The sequence below is a fragment of the Fonsecaea multimorphosa genome (genome assembly GCF_000836435.1).
Source record: "Fonsecaea multimorphosa CBS 102226 unplaced genomic scaffold supercont1.33, whole genome shotgun sequence".
In the NCBI taxonomy this organism is placed as follows: Eukaryota; Fungi; Ascomycota; class Eurotiomycetes; order Chaetothyriales; family Herpotrichiellaceae; genus Fonsecaea; species Fonsecaea multimorphosa.
The window spans coordinates 32,613-51,527 of record NW_015971667.1 but is presented as its reverse complement, the minus strand read 5'-3'; the positions used below and the strand labels follow the sequence as shown (position 1 = coordinate 51,527).

Here is an 18,915-nt window from a genome sequence, read left to right as displayed (position 1 = left end):
TCCGATTGTCTGCGGCCTGAAACGGCGGTCCGTTCTATGCTTCCCCCAGCATATGTGACACAGAAACCACTAAGGGCCTAAATTTGCATCCTGGAAAGGACTATTACGAAGGGTATGGATCCGCGAACAGGCCTCGCTGAGGTCTTGAGGACGTTGCAAAATATCCTGTCTTCACCTGACCTTGCTGTCTCACAATACTTGGTCCGCTCGGACGGGGACGGGACGACGGCCAGGTTTCCAGTCTTGCCTCGAGACATACCGCCTTTACTACCTGGTAAACTCGACGAGACTGTTCCTTCTTCACCGTCTACCAATCAGCAGGGACAGGCAGCAGCAGCAGCAGCAGCAGACGGGGACGAGGACGAGGATACCCTCGCAAGACTGGCAAAGCACTTGACTACAGACATTCTCCCGTATCTCAACCTCTCGTCGCTCTCGCCACACTACTACGGCTTCGTGACCGGGGGCGCCACCCCAGCGGCCCTACTAGGCGACCTCCTCGCTTCCATCTACGACCAGAATGTCCAGGTCCACCTCCCGCGAGAGACCATCGCGACGACCCTCGAAGTTGCAACTCTCAATTTGCTCGTGCAGTTGTTTCGGCTGCCGGAGGCGGCGTGGGGGGTTGGAAAACGCAGCTCTGGAGGCGGGGGCACGTTTACTACTGGTGCAACGGCGAGCAATGTCCTTGGTCTGGCGTTGGGGAGGGAATTCGTGCTCCGAAAGGCCCTGCAGAGGCGAGGTGTCTCAAACTCGGGGGAATTGAGCTGCGGCGAGCATGGGGTCCCGGAGCTCATGGACCAGGCCCAGATCCGGAAGATCCAGGTGCTCAGCACGTTGCCTCACTCGAGCATTGCCAAAGCCGCCAGTATCGTCGGGATCGGAAGGAAGAATGTCGTTTCCTTTTCCTCGTCACAGGGAGACGGTCTGAAGATCGACCTCGCCCGTCTGAGAGAGGAGGCGGCAAGACCGGACGTCGTCAACATCCTGGCCATCTCGGCCGGCGAGGTCAACACGGGCCGCTTTGCCACGGACTCGCTCGACCAAATGAACCGTCTCCGCCAAATCTGTGACGAGGCCGGGATCTGGATTCACGTCGACGGCGCTTTCGGGCTCTTTGGCCGCGTCTTCCCTCCGGACGGTGACGACCACGACACCGAATTCGACGCGATAGTACGGGGAGTTGACGGCCTTGAGCTCGCCGACTCCATTACGGGCGACTGTCATAAACTGCTCAATGTCCCCTACGACTGCGGCGTCTTCTTTACCCGCCACAAGAGTCTGTGTGAAGATGTCTTCCAGAACGGCAACGCGGCGTATCTCACGAGCGCCACCACCAGCGCCTCGACGAACACCGCAGGTGTGGATGCCTACGACGCGATCCAAAGCCCGTTAAACATCGGCATAGAGAACTCACGCAGATTCCGCGCGTTGCCTGTATATGCGACGCTCAGGGCATACGGGCGCGAGGGTTATCTGGACATGTTGAAGCGGCAGATTAGGCTGGCCAGGAGCGTGAGCAGTTGGCTACTCAGAGACGAAAGGTTCGAGCTGCTGCCCGCGCGGAGCGGCCTGGGGCAGGAGAGCGAACAGGAAGCTCTGGCCAAGACATTTATTGTGGTCCTGTTCAGAGTAAAGGACGAAGAATTGATGAGAGACTTTGTGAGGAGGGCGAATGACACCGGCAAGATCTATATGACGGGGACGGTGTGGGATGGGAAGCCCGCAGCGAGGATTGCGATAAGTAACTGGAGGATCGATATGGAGAGAGATGCCAAGTTGATCGAAGAGGTCTTGGACGAGGTGGCTGGAGGACGACGGTGAAGCAGCAGCGCTGCCTTGAAGGGCAATGATCAAGCCTCGATCGAGCGTCGGCTGCACCATCGCTGCCAGGTGCAAGCCCGTCCTTCTTTGAATGATTCGGAATATAGAGATCAAAATACCGCACCACCAATAATAAAAATGCGCTCCTCCTCCCTCTGCACCCATTGCACCACCTTATTCGCACTCTGTGCCAACGCATTCCTCGACGCTGTTGGACCCGCTACACAATAGAGCTCAAACATGGGCGTGACCCAAGCCAGCGCTGTTGCCGATGCTCCAACACTATGGTGGACCTTAACCGCGGCGTGTTTGGCATGCACGCTGGCATGAAGATTGTGGTATAACGACATCAGTCGTCGACGCTGTTTCAATGTCTCGAAGCCCGGCGAGAAAGACGGCATAAAAAACTGTACGTTGCCTTTTGATTTGTACAGGAAGTGTCTCAGGACGGTGCCGGCGATGATGTCTGTGGTTTCGGGTCGGCCGGCCTGGACAGCTGCATGGATGATATGCATGCTCTTGTTTCGGTGAAACTCGTGGACCATGTAATTTTTCATGCTTTGCAAGTCTTCGAAGCTTTCCTTGTTGGTGCTCAGGAGGATGATAGCCACCGAGTCCTCTTTGGCGATATGTTCATTCTGGGCCATTTCGCGAACCTGCTCCCCACCCATGTCAAGAAAGCTAACATACATGTACAGATAGCCGGTGTTGTTGAAGCCGGGAAGACAGACAGGAATCCAAGAGTCTCCTCCACCAGCCTTGACCCCCTCAGCTTCAAAGAGCATGTTGAAAATCAATTGCAGATCACTGGGATGCAGAGAGTGTTTCTTCGGCCGGATGACGCTGACAAGTCTACCTCCAGCAACCACAAGCCCATAGAGCAAGTCGTCCACTCGAGCTTTGATCATGGTGCTATTGATGATGTTGCGGTGCGACTTTCTGATCTTTAAACATTCAAGAGCGGACAAGAGCGCAGACGGCGAGCCTCGCGTGAAGCTGTCCGCCAGCGAGGACAGCAGGACTTCAGTACCTTGCAATGGTCGTCTGAGGTCGGTCGACGGGCGAACCGAAAAGATGTGTGTTAGAGTTGGTAATGTCAAGGTCGACAAGATCTGCATATACAGGGCTTCAAGCTGAACTCGGACCTGTGCCTCACTTTCCGGAAGACTTGTGATCCCCACGAGAAACAGGTTTGTCTGTGAGAGGACAACAAACAAGACGCCATCTGCCTGGAAACTTCCCAGCTGGTCACCTGCATCTGAATATGAGGAGATGATAGCCTGGATGATACCAACATAGCTCGAGATGACGGCGTCCGATCCATGCCTCGTATAAATAGGCTTGCCGGCTGCAGATAGGATGATGAAATGTTTGCGCTTGGACATCCAGAGCTTTTGGGCCACTTCGTCGCCGACGATCTTCTCATCCACCTCTTCAAACTCCTTATCGAAATCTACATCACCTTCGTCATATAGGCTATCCGTCTCTGTCTCGAACAACCCTCGGGAGCTGCTGACTGATGTAGAAAGATTTTGCTCCTCTTGCATATCTCCCTCGAATATGCTTTCCGCATCTTGGATATACCGGCCGATTGGTGCATAGCTTCTGATGCTCGAACTGTCCTCCCCAACATCACTGGTTTTGTTGCTCGGGGACGGACGAATTGAGTGGCTGGAAGGGGTACGGGAAGCACTGATGCGCAGCTCTTTGGAGCCATCAGGTCGGTTGTAAGCGTTGACATCGGTCATGGACATGGCCGTTGTTGCCCCTCCAACGAGGCCTCGAGTAGGAGGGCGAGAAGAGTGACCTGTAGAGGGCATAGCTTGTATGAGGCTTAATTCGCTGGGTCTGGGAGGGAGGGGAGGTCGGTCTCCATCTGAGGCGGTCGAAGTCTGACGACTTCTCGTTGTCCCGGGAGTGCTATTGTTCGTGCCATCCATCCTGGAGGCTGGTGCACTTGGAACTGTCTTTGTCAGTTTGTTAGTTGTGAGGTCGTCGACTGTCCGGTTTCGGGCCTAGCCTCCATCATAGGCGCTCTTTCCCGCGTTTTGGTCATTGCTCATGACGTTCATGATCGCGGGGAAAGATTCCTGGCATCACTTCGGAGGGTCAATCGACGACGACCTGGATGTCAACGAGGAGGGATCAAAGGCAAAGGGCTGCGGATGGATGATGGGTGAAGGACAATAAACGATGGCACGGACGTTGGGCTTGGCGGCTGCCTTTTGGGAGAAGCAGGGAACCACCGTGTCTTCGTCAACGTCCAAGTCTCTCATATATCACCGAAACCAAGACAGGATTGCAGCGCCCACTCGATGGTGTTCTGCTTCACACTGCGGACTCTACTCCATATTTCAGACATATCATGATAACTTTGAGCCGACTCCGACAACACCCTGTTCTCAACGTGTCACTCGTCGACCTCGCTCACCCCTTAATACAAAGCCTCGATGGCTAACAATTTGACCAGCCGGTGACTGAAACTGGCAGTGCCAGAGCTGTGCTGCCGGCAAGTTCGTGATGACCACCGATACGAAAGCGATCCGCCGTTATCATGCGGGTGTTGAGAGAGCGCTGGGCTTGTGGGATGCCACCAACGAATGGGCTGACTATATTGCCTTTCTAAGTCGATTGGCAAAGGCTCTGCAAGCATCTCCACCTGACGCAGAAGTCCCGTTCAAGTCGACTCTGGCCAAGTATCTGGCACTATGTCTGAAGCCGTCTCTGCCATCAGGCGTGCATCAAAAAGCCCTGGAGGTTTACAACCTAATCTTCTCTCTACTTGGGAAGGATGGACTGTCTCGAGACCTGCCCATTTGGTTTCCTGGAGTGTCACATACCCTCACATTCGCCACACTGACAACGAGGCCTCTGTTCCTTTCCCTCTACGATGACCATCTCCTGCGGTTGTCCAGCCATGCACTAAGGCCTGCTTTGAGGTCGATCATCTTGTCTCTCCTCCCAGGAATCGAAGAGGAGAACAGCGAAGATTTTGACCGCACTCTGAACACGGTCAATCGCCTACGACAGATCTTTGCAGATGACAACAATGAGGAGTTCTTCTGGCAAAGTCTGTTTCTGGCCTCCATTACGAGCACGTCTAAGCGTCCAGGCGCATTAGTCTACCTGATACGGCAGCTCCCCAAACTTGGTCCGGTGACAGGTCAGCCATCTGGGGAAGTCACTCGAAAAGGGGAATCAGGTGAAGCTTTGTCAGAGGCTGTCAAAGCTGTGACAACTCCTGAGCCTGGCTTGCTTGTTAGATGCTTTGCTACGGGACTTCAGGACGAACAACCCCTGGTTCAGCGGGGTTTTCTCGATCTCTTAGTATCCCATCTGCCTCTCAATGCTCCAATACTACAATCCCTCGTTGTACCATCGGACCTGGATATCCTTGTCATGTCCGCGATGTCAGTCGTCCTCAGAAGGGATATGAGTCTGAATCGCCGCTTGTGGACCTGGTTCATCGGCAAGGAAGACAAGCGAGACGGGTCAACAGATATGGTAACTGGCTCACATGTCGAAGCGCCAACACCCACGGCCCCCAAAACCCAAGAAAAGGTGAACACGAGGCATGATTACTTTGCTGCATATGGTCTCAAGTCCGTAATTCGAAGCCTTGAGAAAATGCTTCACAGGGCATCATTGTCTCCTGTTGACAGAGCCCGTCCTTTCCGCATCATGCTCTCATTGATGGATCGCTGGATCATTGGCAAGCTGCCTGTCGAAGAATTGTTCGTTCCAGCAATGCAGGATCTACAAAAGTATCAGACCGCGGCTCCTTCACAGTCTTCATTCGACGAGGTATTCCGGAGTGCCAATGTGTTCTTCGACGCAATTGAACCTCAGTTGATCACCAATCAGCTTTTCGGTCTGCTGGTACGAGGGGATCTGAATCTCATTGAATTTATCTTCTCAAATTTCAACTTGCAAGAGGAGGAAATGACGACTATTCATTTACCCATGCTGTGCCTTGCAATCTCGGAAATGCTCCTTGAGAAGATGCAATCTGGGCAGCACGAAATTAGTGACCGAGACGATTCCTATCAAGAGCGATTAGCGAGGCTCATGGAGGCTCTCCTGAGCTTATTGCCACCTCATCCGGGAGGCGTTCCTTCGGAAGCATTTGGTCAAATATCGGAGGAGCGTTGGCTGATGAAGCTGAAGACACTTTACGAAGAGTCGTCTTACGTGAAAAAGGCAATTTTTGACCTGATTCCCCCAACTGCCGCCGCTCAAATTCTGCTTCGGAACATCGCACTCATCATTCTCGACTGCTTGAATCACCCTTCCAGCAAGATATTGCTCGGACCTCTCACCAACAGTCTCGTCAAAGCCATAGCCAGAAGTAGCAACTTCCAGCCTCTCCGTGATCTAGGACTTGAAGATCGACTATATGATTTACTGAAGCTCTCCACGCCAGACATTAATGTCAAATACGAAACTGTTCGAACGACCGCGAGGATAGTGGATAGTTTGCATGTATTCGACTCTAGCCGGTCTACTTTGACGGAGCCCTACCTCCTTCGGCTGATACCAGAGTTGATAGCGCAGCTGTGGGAAGTTCTTTTGCCCTCTACTCCACAATTCCATGTTGAGGCTGTGGAACAGATTTGGAACCTCCGCACGATATCACAACATCTCCTTCTCGTGGACAGCAAGATAGCCGATTTAATGTGCGGGCAAGACCAGCAGGGGCCGTGTCTCGAAGATCAACTGGCGCGATTCTCGACCCTGTGGACGCATACTCGCTTTCCGGAGGTCAATGTCGAACTGTTCTCTTCCAAGCATGGTGGCAACGAGGACGACGTGCCTTGGTCTCCGCTGCGGCAGCCGATCTTGAGCATCATTGACGGGCTCGACATCTCTTTACCAGATGACCGGCGGCGAACCTGGTTAAATAATCTTCCGTCGATTCGACCCGTCTTCAAAATCGTCTATGCTGAGTCTACGGACACGCCGAACGCTCAACTCTCATTGCTAGCTTTACATAGGCTTCGAAAGATCTTGGCTCTCGCGCGGCAGTCGAACGTGCAGCGTAATGAGCTCTTCGGACGCGAGGGGTTTTCAGAAGTGGTGTTAGACATGTGCATTGAGCACATTGCAGGCGAACAGAAGGGGGAAGAAAGCCTTACGACAACATTGTCAATTGTGCGATTGATCATTGAAGAAACGGACGTTCAACACTATCATGATCTAATAAGTTTGTTGTTGAAGAAACTGGTCGACATGCCCCAGGATAGCCCCTCGCAGGAGGAAATACTGGACCTGCTGCGAATAATATTCGCAAGACCGAACTTTGGCAGCCCACCCAGTGAACTTATCCCTATCTTGATTTCGGCCATCTCATCCCAAGCTATTGATTCAACTATCGACAAATGGATTACACTCTTGTGTAACACAATCCCCTTGTACTCGACTCAAAATCTGTTCGCAAACATGCTCAAGCTGACAGCATGTTTCTGTGAACGGACCAAAGACTACTTTACGCTGATGCAACAGCTGTACGAAAGGCCGAGGACCACCGTTCAGGCCAACGGAGATAAATCCACCAGGATGGCAAAGCATCCAGAGAGATCGGTCAATAACTTACTCGCCGGGCTTGAGTACATTTTAGCAAGAGCGCATACACATCTAGTGGATCACGCCTCAGGGGTGGAAGCAAATCCCAACACTTCAGAAAAATCCCAGTCGCGGTCGATTGCGAACCATCGACTAACCGTGATTCTCTGCATGCAAGACACGGTCAAATTATGCGGCGAGATCTGGGCCTGGAGAATGCTCAAAAGGCCATCAATTTCTGCCCCCGATAACAAATCCTTTGCGTATATCTCCACCCGGCTAAGGACTAGAACTCGAAGGATTCTGGAGAATCTCGCAGACGCCGAACCGCAGGAATGTCTCGAAACACTGATGGGCATGTGGATCGAGGCGACTCGTCGAGATTTCCAGCAGGACATCACTCTGAATTTGATGCAAAGCCTTGACGGAGCACGACCGAAGTTCATGATGCCGGCTACATTCAATGCGATCTATAACCGGACAAACCCATCAGCCTTAGACCAGTCTCAGAAATCCAGCTTGTCAGTGGACGTTAGTGCACCTGAGTTGATGGCGTTTCTGATCGCTTACACGAGCGCGCTTGAAGATGATCTGCTTGAGGAGATCTGGACTGATTGCACTGCTTTCTTGCGGGAAGTTCTTGCCAACCCTATGCCGCACCGTCAAATCCTGCTTAAGCTCCTGGAATTTGTGGCTGTTCTGTGCCAGAAGATGGAGAACACTAACTTTGGAGAAGTCTTGAAAATGCGTCGCGAATTGAGCGATTTGTGTGCGAGACTCCTCACAGCCATATTCACGATAAGGCCCGCTGGACTTGACTCAACTGCTCAGCCAACGCCGGACGTCCAAACCTCCACCGTCGCGAAAGTCCTCCGGCGAAAGAATCCGTTACAGGTCAGCAATGCCATTGAGGTCTTGTGTGCAGCCCTGCCAATCATCGGCAACACGCTTGGAGATCAAGACAGGCTAAATGTCACGCTTCCTGGAGTGGCCACCTACGTTACCGGGCCAGCTCTTCGATCAAAGCAGTTTCCCCAAACGGTGAACATGGACATTCTGCAACTTGTGCTTCTCATGGCCAAATCCCAACCGAACAACAAGGTTTGGAAGAAAGATATCCAGGATGCCATCAACGACAATAAATTTTTCCAGTCGGCTCCGTGGTTGGCTGAAACAGGATGGCTTCCAGTATTGAAACAGCTGTGGCTTTCTGATAAAGGCTTGATGGGCGAGTTCGTGTCCCGACTGACAGCTCCAACGACGGCTGGGCTGATGTTTGGTGTTGGCGCTGCTGCCGCGCGAACGGAGGCAGACAGGAAGACGCAGCTTAACCTGCGGCGGATTGCTCTGCTTCTGTTGGCTGGCGACATGGACGCTTTCGTGTCAGACCTTGGCCAGATCGTGAACAGACTCGAGGAACTCCTCACGGCAACCCCGTCGTCGTCTCCATCTTCTGGCACTCGCGGAGATGTCTACCTTGTTCTTCGGGCGGTGACATTGGCTTTTACCCAGGTGCATCTAATCTCCATCTGGCCAATAGTGGATGTGGAGCTTCGAGAGCTATTCACGAGCATGCAGAATGGCGGCGAGTCTGTATTTACGGGCTATTCACAACTGCAGGGAGCCAAGCTGCTGGACCTACTCCTTCTCCTGAAGCCAGAAGAGTTCCAACTGCACGAGTGGTTGTTCGTGACCGACACGGTTGATGCAGTGTATCCTCCACACGACTTCAAGTCAACTGCCATTGCCGACCTGATGGTGAGCAAGGGAAGCCACGAGACTGAGCTTCCCACGGTGCCAGATACTGGAGCGCGGACGCCATGGCTCTGCACGGACGTGACGCGGACATGCGAAGACCCCATTACTCTTCTGCGGCCGTTCTTCCGGCAATTGAGTATCCATGCTTTTGAAGACACTTACAGTCTCCAACCGCCCGATCTTGCGGCATGTAGGAAGGATCTGCTGGCGGATTTGTTTGTGGACTGAATGATTTCATTTTCGTGCTCCTTTGACGCTGTCGTTTTCGGTCCATAGAGAAGAGTGGGAGCTGGGATCATGCAAGAAGGAAGGATGTATGTTGGAGCATAGCATTGGTGCCGTAATGGTGTCCTTGGGAGCTGCTGGGTACCTACCTAGGTAGGTAATAACAATGTATCCAAGCACAGCCACTGTTCTAGTCAAATGATGGTCATTGCGGTTGCGCCCCAGAAATGTGGAGAAATGGTGCTACATAATACCTGGTGCCTCCCTGACGGAATATATTGCTCGTCCTAAAGCGATCCCGCCCGAACGTCGATCCCGCTCATAAACCACCGACAGTTCCACTTCGACCGCAGTCAAGCTCGACCTCCCTCTTCTAACGCGGGTCTCCAACACATCAGCTTTGCGCTCTTGTGCTACAATCCCAGCTCGAAACCTGTTCTTCCCGAAAGCTACAGAAAAGCTATGGCGTCCTCCCGCTTCCTCGTCCCGCGCGGCGTCTCCTTCGCGCCCCGAACGCAGCAGCTCAGACTCCTCCCGCAGTTCCAATCGAGATCCTTCCAGTCATCGAGCCGGAGATTCCAAGAAGCCGCCACGGCGGCGTCCGTCCCTGTGAAAAAGCCCATGGGAGCTTTCAGAGGAGGGTGAGCTTCCCCCCGCCCATTCGAAACGAACGAAAGAAAGACCATGGGGAGCTTCGCAAGGAAGCTTCCGGCAAACACACAAGTTCTCAGTTCGAGAAGACGGGGGCTATCAATGAAACGAACAACCCGCTAATAACTGCGCTGTGTGTGTGTGCGCGCACACCTTCTAGACTGTTCGGATTCTTACTCGGTTCGACCCTGGCGGGCGCGTCCGTCTACTACTACATCCTCGAGGAATACAAGGTGTCGAATGAATTGTTGACAGAGGATATCTATGTACGTGGGAACTGCACAAAGCTCTCCTCCCTTGCGGCATCGATTCCCGAACACTTCCTACGCCGGGAAAATGAACCCCACCCCATGGCTTTTCTTCCTACTCCTCCGAGAGAGCTCTTTTTTCATAACCGAATACTGACCATCTCGACCCTTACAATTAGGCCCTACAAGCAGCCGTGCAGCGCATCCACTCGTACGTGACGGAACTGGAAAACAAGGTGAACCAACAACAAACGAAGAAATAGAAAGTCAAGCCCCCAACCCAAAGCAGGAGGAGGAATGGGGGGGAGGGAAACACCCCGTGAGTGAGAGAGGGTGTATTGCTGGACCTAAAGAAGATCGAATCAAGCTGGTGGTGGTATGCACCCTTCATTTGCGCCTGGTGCAGGGCCGAAGCAGAGCACATAATTTCACGCAAAGCGCAAGGCAAGGCAAGTCGAAGACGAAGACGAGGGGACCCCCGGGCGCTTCTTTGCGAGCAAATGTAAAAACAAAACCCATCAAAGCATCCATTCCTGAAATTCCGGTCTCTCTCTCTCTTGCTCTCTTTTTTGTTTCATAAGGGATTTATGATAGGAACTGCAGGTGGTCTCAGACGCAGGCCAGGTTTTTTGAAAATGCTTGAAATATCATCACTCACAAACAGCTCAGCTCACTGGACTATGGCAGATGGGGAGGAAGCAGGAATGCGACCAAAGACCGAGGAGGTCCACGGTACAGAGACCACCGAGGCACGCACCGCCAATGCGTTCGGAGCTGGAGCTGGAGCCGGGAGCTGGGACTGGCGAGTGGTGCCTGCGGGAGACGGCGGGTGAATCACACAGGCACAGCACAACACAATGCCGGTGGTTTTGGTCTGCCCAGCTGCGGACAAGAGGGCAGGATAAACGTCTCATATTGACGGTGCAGGCTCTGCCCCCTTCAGGCATCCATCCGAAGCAAGAGGCTTTGTGTGCGACAAACCAGTCAACACGGATCCATGCCCTATTAAACCCAGAAATCGCTAACCCCCCCTTCAGTACTCAACCAACTCAATTCTTCAAGTCGACGCTTCTACTCCCGAGTCTATCAGCCGCCTCGACCGCCCGTCGGAACCTGTCGACCAGCTCCTCCGTCTCCTCCAACCCGACCGAAATCCTCACCTGTTCCTGCCTGACATTGTACGCGCTGGCCCATTCGGCCTTGTTGCCATACACGCCCAGCGCATAGGGCAAGGCCAAGGTCAAATGGGCGCCGAGATGCGGACCCTTGTGGACGTGGAGATTTTCGTAGAAGGCGATGGTGGCTTCGATAGTCTGGAATTCCACGCTCAACAGGCACCCATACCCCGGGTTGGGGAATTCAGGTGTCGACCGGCGCATGAAGGGCGTGTAGTTGGGTAAAGTGTCGAGGTTGACGGTCGGGTAGAAGACTTGTTTGACGGTACTAGAAGGATCGAGCGCTTTGGATTGGAGGTACTCGACCACTCTCTCGGCGTTGCGGTTCAACACGGCCGAGCGCTCCAAATAGTCTCGACTGTTGTGCTCGAGCGTCTCGACGTCGCCGATGTACAAGTCATCGTGGTGGACACTCTCGAACAGCCCCTTAAGCTCCTCGTACCGCGGCGACAAGGGACTCAGCACGGCGCTGCCGGCCATGACGTCGGCGTACCCGCTGAACGACTTGGTCAGAGACGTGACGACGATGTCGGCAGCCCCCAAGACGTCGACGTTACAAAAGCCCCCGACCGTGTCGTCCACGACGAGCAGCGCGCTGTATTCGTCAGCCAGCTGTCTGAGCCGGCGCAGGTCGGGCGTGCTCAGCAGCGGATTCGAGGGGGACTCGGCCCAGATGGCTTGCACTTTCCCCCCCAATCCTTGTTGGGTAGCGAGGTGTTTCTCGAGCCGGTCGAGATCCTGATCCGACCCCAACCCAAAAAACTCGACGCCCGGCCCGAAGTCCTCGAGCACGTGGATTGTCGAGTGGAACGAGAAGCCGAACAGGGCCGAGGGTGAGTCGTACTTGCTCAACAGGTACCGGTGGACCCAGTATATCGAGGCCATGCCGGTCGAGAACAAGTAGACGTCACTGGGCGACACTCGCGGGTTGTTTGTGGCTGGAGCGCGGTTGAGGAGCCCGGCTATCCTTTCCTTGACCTGTTGCCGAGAGGGCCCATCAAGAGTAGCAGGAGTAGCAGCTATCGTCGTCGTGCCCAGTTCTTGGCCCTCCTGGACCTCTCGTAGCGTGCTGGTATGCTTGAGGCTGTCTTCCGCAAGGCGGGAGGAGATGCCGACGCCAGCGTTCACCCAGAAGCCGTGTACCGTGTCCATGTATTCGACGGGGAACATGACGGCGTACAGCAGGACGTGTGCCTGGAAGATGCGGATGGAGAACCTGTCCTTCGGGATGGCCCCTTCTCCCCTGCGCGGAGAGGTCGCATATTCTTTGCAATCACGCGCCGCCTGCCAGGAGGGGAACAGCAAGCAGCCTTGTTCCGCATCGCCGCCGGCGAGCTCGCTGATTTTCTCAGTGAGCTGTTTACCTTTTTGTGTTAGCATTTCTCTTATCGCTGATGCTGGAAATGATAATAATGTCAAACGAGGCAAGCAAGGCCGTCAGGCCCGTTCAACGGAGGATCTGGGGCTGACGATGGCTAGCTCGGATTGACACGTACCTCCAAGACATCCCGGTGCAGGACAAAGCGCGGGTACATGCTCTTGAGGGACTTGAACAGCTCCGGGTCGCCGTCTCGGAAGCGCACGACTGACTGCCACCCCTGGACGTGGACGGTGATGGCATGCCTTGGGGCGGGCGGCAGCGCTGTGCCGTGGGGGGTTTGGACTTCCAGCGCCATGACTCTTGTGAGTGCTTGGATGGAACCGAGTCCTACCTCGTATTCTTGTATACTCTTGTATCAACCCGCTAGGGACGCTTTGGTGGTGGTGGTGTTGTTGGTGTTGGTCCTTCACTTGGCAACTTCGGTAGGTGGAACTTAGTACTGCCCTTGAAGAAGAGGAGGAGGAGGTGTACGGAAAGGAGGAGCCATCGGCCAGTCCGTGACTGATATGGAGAAGAACATGATCAATCTGATTAATGCTTGTAGCTCGCAAACGCTTTCGCATGGCCTTAGCCTTGTCATCAATCCAAGGGGGCGGAATCTTTTGTCACATCGCCTCCGCCCTTCACCATGTACGTTGCAACACTGTGGGGTACTGGGTCATTTGTGCATGGCCCAGCCCGCCTGAAAACAGGTTCCTGAAATACTATGTAATATGAGGGAAGCGGCGTGGGTTTGGAAGATCTTACACGAGACCTTTCCCGTCGGCTGCGGGGGCCTCATCCGAGGATCAATCAACCAAGTACCTCGTAGGAATATGAAGTAGCTCTTCCGCACGGCCCGGATACTCAGAGGGACAAGAGGGAGGCTCTTGGGTGAATAGTGAATGCGAGCAACTCGGGCTCTTCGGGGACCGATATATCCATCTTACTCGGATCTGTCCGTCTTTTCGCCCCCTTGCGACCTATTCCTCGTAGTGGTGTGGGGAATGGGTGCGAGGTGCGAGGTAGAAGAAGGGAAAATAGGGTGTTTTGTATTTCATTCTCTTCGTAGAGTAGTATGGAGAATAGGAAAGGATGCGCTGTGTGTGTCCATCAGTCGGGCCTAACACATATGGTGTTTCCCCAATAATACTGCGAGGTAAATATCCTCGATACGGAGTGGCGCACCATATGTTGTGGCGGTGGATCTTTGTGAGCCTCGTCATCACTAGGTCCCAACTTCGTACCCTGGTAAGAGTAGCCGGTATTTATGATACAGCAGCAACAGCCTGATCGGCATCGGGCTGGAGGCCATCCTGGCGGATAGGGTGACCCATACCAGTATATATTATGGAGTCACACATCGCCGCTATGGGAGGGACGTACAACATGCATAACGACTGGGGCCAGCAGCGTGACTGAGGGTAGGCCGTCGACCTCACTGGATGCCACCCGTGGATGGAGTGTTCCGACCACATGTAGTGCACCACAGTGAGCCGTTACCCCCTGACCCAGATGGCATTGGGCACTGCCTTGCTTTGAGTCGGATGGTTTGGCTTCAACGTACCCAGGGGGGGGTCATAAGGTATGGGAAGGGGTAAAAGAGCGTATGGCCGTCCAGGGGAGGGTGAGAACAAACACTTGCGCGACGGAGGTCAAGAGTGGAACGACTAAAGGCGCTGCGAGGTGCATCTTTGAGCGACTTGTATACTCAACAGCAGGACAGAGTCATGACCGTGCAGCCATATGCTGGACTTCGCCATCCGTTTCCCCCGGGGCTTTGAAACCAGAAGAAGAGAAGGAATGTCATCTGTCAAGAGTCAGGCAAATTTCACCAAGAGAGGACGCGCAGTTGCCTGGTGCTTGAGTCCCTCACCCTCACACCAACACCGTTGACGCAAACACTCAGCGAGTACGATCCTGCATTCGAGCAGGTAAAGAGGCAGACGCAACCCGCTGGGGCTATGTTGAGGGCTATGTTGAGAGAACCAACGGATGCCGAAAGGGATTGCAAGAGCATCCATCCACCCATTTGAATTTGAACTTCCTTTTTCCCGTCATGACATGAAACAATTCTTGCAGCCTCTGAGCGTGATTTGAAGAAGACCCTTTCTGGCTGCCCTTCGCTGTGCCTCCATGTTTTCACATTTTTGGGCTGTGAAGTTGGTGCGCGTTTCTTGCACATCAAAATCCCGCTCCATATCCTCCCTGTTTTCTTTGAAAGACCCTTCCACGCGACCTTGGCAGATATCAGTTGACCCTCCTCGGCACAATGAGTCCTCTTGTAGTGGTATTTACATCATAACAACATGCCAGCTGGTGTGTTGAGCGGCTCGCGCATGAGCGTCCGCTGCTCTGCCGCTAAGGAAGGCTCTTTTCTCCCGGGAATTGATTCCTCATTGAGACCACGAAGGCCTGATCATGGCTGCAGCGTCAGTCATTCGGACTCCAGACACCAAAGTCTCATTCGAATGGAGATGTGCAGATGCAGTTCCCAGAATAATTTTTTTTGGTGCACGCGCCGACCTAAAAGCCTCTCCCTCTGCCACGTCCACGCCCACCTCCTCTTCCCCGCCCTCTCCCGCCACCTCTACCTCCTCGACCGCGTGAATCGCCTTCCTTTCTCGCCTTGTTCTTCGGTTTCGGCTGGTCGTCGATGAGCAGCGTGTCGAGGGGCAGAGAGTCCGGCAGGATGTAGTATCTGATGGTCGAGCCGCGGATGTTGATCGTGTCGAGACTGACGGTGTCGCCAGGCGCCGTAGGGTTCGTCCGGTTCTTGATCGTCATCTTGACCGCCCGCAGGGCCGTGTTCATCTGCGGAGACACCGACGTGATGGTGCCGGACACGATGGTGCCATTCTTGAGTTCGATCGTGACCGATTCATTCGCGCATTTCATCAAAAATCTGATCCACTGGTCGTCAGCAAAACCGCAACTTTTCTCCACGTTTACAACAGCAACAACAGCAAGGGACCCGCCGACGCTCTGGGGCGAATGCGACCCCCGGTAAAGGTAGTTTTGAGAGGTGAAAACCGGCGTTACGAACCTGACAAGCTTCATTTTGCGCCAGTCGCGCCGCCGAGCGCAAGATTTGCAACAACGCCCAAATCGTCCGTCACCGGGAGAGTGCTATATAGCGACTGTATTGAACGAGATACACAGGTGGGACAGGATCGTTGGTTGGGGTGTAAATGGCGGTGCAGAGAGAGTGACCATAAATCTCAAAAATTGTGGAAGGCATTGGCAGCCTTGTGAGGAGCAGCCTTGTTGCCAAGCACTCGGAAAATCAATCCGCCGAGGAGGAGAGCACGAGAGCAGCAGGAGCAAAACAGCTGGAGGCCATTCAAGGCTCTGGCTTGTAAAGGACAAGAATATTACGAGGTAACCTCCGGCTGTATGCTATCAATGGAGACCAACCTCAACGCTTTCTATTGCTGAGTCCCCAATTCGGACATGTTTGCGCACGCTAGCAAATCTCCATCCCTCTCTGACCCTAGAAGAATCTCCCTTCCTCCAGCTCACTTCCTCTTCTTCACAACCAATATAACCATCCGACTTCCATTCTCGACATAATCCCTACCCTTGCCCTCTGGCACCTCCTCGATGATCTCTTTGGTCTTTCTGACCAGCAGGTCCAGGACGTCCTCCACTTCGCCCCTTTCCACCTTTTCTTTGTTGGCTTCTCTCCACCGCGTGATCGGACTCGCCGTACTCATCATGGGTTTGAGTTTGGCGAAGTCCACTCTCCGGAATTCCGTGAAAGCGAGCCCGTTCGAGAGTCGGCCATCCCTATCCGATTCAATCCTCTCGAACTCTTTCTCGTCAAACTCCTTCAGGAGGGTCTTCAATTCTTGGTCTCCACTGTCGTCAAGCCGATCGAGACATTCCCACGGCAGTCCCAGGTTGACATACATTTCTCTGGCCAGTCTGTTTCCGGGCAGCTCGTAGGGAGCGAGGACTTGCTCTTCGAAGGTCTTAAACCATTCTTGGAGTTTCTCGACGTTGGGGGTGTCTGGGTGAGCGCGATGGCCTCCGTAGCACCAGATGATGACGCTGCCGCCGGGTTTGAGGATCTTGGCTGCCTCCCCCCAGAAGCGAGGCATGTCGAACCAATGCGCCGCGGTGGCGGCTGTGATGAGGTCCACACACTCCAACCCTCCCTTCCCGTCGCCTGAGAACTCCTTCAGCGCGGCCAATGTGCTCAACTCCTCGGAGGAGCAGACCTCGAACTTGACCGGTTCGCCCGATTTCGTCGTAATGCCCACGGACTTGGCCGTCTCAATCATGTTCTGGCCGGGATCCGCGCCGATGGCGTGTTGAAAGCGCGGCGCCAGGGAGAGCGTCGCAAGGCCGGGTCCGCAGCCCACGTCGACCACCAGGTCCAGCGCCCCACCAGAAGAGGTATGTTTCGAGATGATCAGATCGATCAGTGCGTCAGAGTATCGCGGCCGGGCCTGCAAGTACTTGGCTGCCGACGAGGCATCGTAGTTGCGGAATGTAGGATCCCGGGTATTCGACTGCGGAGACGTCGCAGATGCCATCTTGATGCACGAACAGGCGTCGTTGGGGATTGGGATGGTCTGCTTTCTTCCAATAGTCCTTCGCGGGTTTATATAATTCTCTGAGGGGTTCGTGAGCGGAGCACCTCTGCCGAACCCAGGGGCTGTGTCGGTGCCGGTATGGGGCTGGTGGGTAGGTGAGTGAGTCAGGCAGCAAGCAAGCGAGCGAGCGCGCGTCGTATCCGTATTTCTCACCTAGTTTCCGTCGAGTACCTTGTACAGTATGGGAATTTTTTGCGAGTATATATGGTTATCTAACGGACAAGGCGAGTATTGTGTCTTTGCAGGTTGGTCAGAAACAATGACTCTCTATCCCGAGTTGGGTGCCAGTCGCCTACGAACGGACTTCAATGCGCCTCCAGTTGGGGGACGCGCACACTTCCTCTGCTACTGCCGAACATGTCCGGATCGAGGAACTCGAACAACCTTGCAACGTCGGCCTGCTCCAAGCTGCTCCGTGCTCCGTGCTCCGTGTCCGTGCTCCGTATCTACATGTGAAACACAGCACGGCCTTGCCCGTTGGGGAATAAAACCCAGGTATATACTGGCATGGCCTACCTAATATGTTGGCTGCGATGATTCACCTACTAACAGTCCCGATTGTAAGTTCTCATATTTTAACGCCATGGGCGATGATACTGTGGAAGATGCTTTAGGAGCGCTCCAGCTCGAATTCTTCTATGTATCCACAAATTCAGCACGCTGTGAGTGGGAGGTGGCTGACAAACTTCGTGGCACGTTGTTTGACTGTTACAAGCTCCCGAAATCATCCATCGTTCTGATCAGACCTCATACTACTTTCCCCGGTCCGAATAACGTGCTTCAGGGACAGTGACAAGCAAGTATGCCCGAAACTTCGGAGCTGTGTTTAACGTGTTCATCAAAACTCTTCCGATTAGTCCCTTACTCATGATAGGTACTAATGGGGATCGCCCATGAGAACCCATGCCCTTGCTTCACGACAGCGAATCGGCGGATCTGGCTATAGATCGTCTGGCCGTATGAACCTGGGATCGTAGAGCCTGTGTCATCGCCTCTCGCTTCTTTAAGATTCTCTCGTGCGTAAGTTCACATTGTTCTGGCCGAAATCTCTGTATGGGAATGTGACGGCTGGCTCCTCGATTCAACCGGGACTCGCGCTCTTTCGTTTGTATTTTCCACATGTCTCTGCAACGGCCTGCAAGAAGCCAAACCTCACTGCACGGTCGTTTTGGGTTGTAAGGCGAGCGACTCGTGTGTATATAGGTGTCCGAACAAGCGGCAACGGCAGAGGTCAACAGCAATATCATAACCAACTCCGTCGTTCTGCGTATATATTGTCCGAATCAATCTCGTTCGACTGCGTAAGACATCGAATTCGGCTTCCAGTATGGCGAAAGCCTGCCGTCTGTGGCAACATCGCCTAAGAAACCCTACCGCCGCCCAGCGCCGATCAGAACAAAGCCATTCGGGGTAATAACTCATGTTGCAGAGCCAACTCCGGATCGAGGTTGACAGTACCTCAATTCGCACAACGTAAATTGGCCAAGACGACTTCTGGCATGAGGCACATA

At 53.9% G+C, this 18,915-nt stretch overlaps 6 protein-coding genes across 6 annotated transcripts; 2 read left to right on the top strand and 4 right to left on the bottom strand.

The window, feature by feature from the left end:
* Window positions 1-114: 114 nt before the first annotated feature.
* On the top strand, window positions 115-1,824 carry Z520_10812 (uncharacterized protein; the record flags this gene model as incomplete). Its single annotated transcript, XM_016781304.1, has 1 exon — window positions 115-1,824. The coding sequence occupies one exon, from the start codon at window positions 115-117 to the stop codon at window positions 1,822-1,824; it is 1,710 nt and encodes a 569-aa protein (XP_016627516.1).
* Window positions 1,825-1,934: 110 nt separating this feature from the next.
* Window positions 1,935-3,764, bottom strand: Z520_10811 (uncharacterized protein; the record flags this gene model as incomplete). The annotated part of the gene is made up of 1 exon (XM_016781303.1): window positions 1,935-3,764. The coding sequence occupies one exon, from the start codon at window positions 3,762-3,764 to the stop codon at window positions 1,935-1,937; it is 1,830 nt and encodes a 609-aa protein (XP_016627515.1).
* Window positions 3,765-4,344: 580 nt separating this feature from the next.
* Window positions 4,345-9,372, top strand: Z520_10810 (uncharacterized protein; the record flags this gene model as incomplete). Its single annotated transcript, XM_016781302.1, has 1 exon — window positions 4,345-9,372. The coding sequence occupies one exon, from the start codon at window positions 4,345-4,347 to the stop codon at window positions 9,370-9,372; it is 5,028 nt and encodes a 1,675-aa protein (XP_016627514.1).
* Window positions 9,373-11,317: 1,945 nt separating this feature from the next.
* On the bottom strand, window positions 11,318-13,119 carry Z520_10809 (uncharacterized protein; the record flags this gene model as incomplete). Its single annotated transcript, XM_016781301.1, has 2 exons — window positions 11,318-12,799; window positions 12,940-13,119. The coding sequence occupies 2 exons, from the start codon at window positions 13,117-13,119 to the stop codon at window positions 11,318-11,320; spliced, it is 1,662 nt and encodes a 553-aa protein (XP_016627513.1).
* A 2,210-nt stretch (window positions 13,120-15,329) lies between these two features.
* On the bottom strand, window positions 15,330-15,863 carry Z520_10808 (uncharacterized protein; the record flags this gene model as incomplete). Its single annotated transcript, XM_016781300.1, has 1 exon — window positions 15,330-15,863. The coding sequence occupies one exon, from the start codon at window positions 15,861-15,863 to the stop codon at window positions 15,330-15,332; it is 534 nt and encodes a 177-aa protein (XP_016627512.1).
* A 458-nt stretch (window positions 15,864-16,321) lies between these two features.
* On the bottom strand, window positions 16,322-17,344 carry Z520_10807 (uncharacterized protein; the record flags this gene model as incomplete). Its single annotated transcript, XM_016781299.1, has 1 exon — window positions 16,322-17,344. The coding sequence occupies one exon, from the start codon at window positions 17,342-17,344 to the stop codon at window positions 16,322-16,324; it is 1,023 nt and encodes a 340-aa protein (XP_016627511.1).
* Window positions 17,345-18,915: the final 1,571 nt, after the last annotated feature.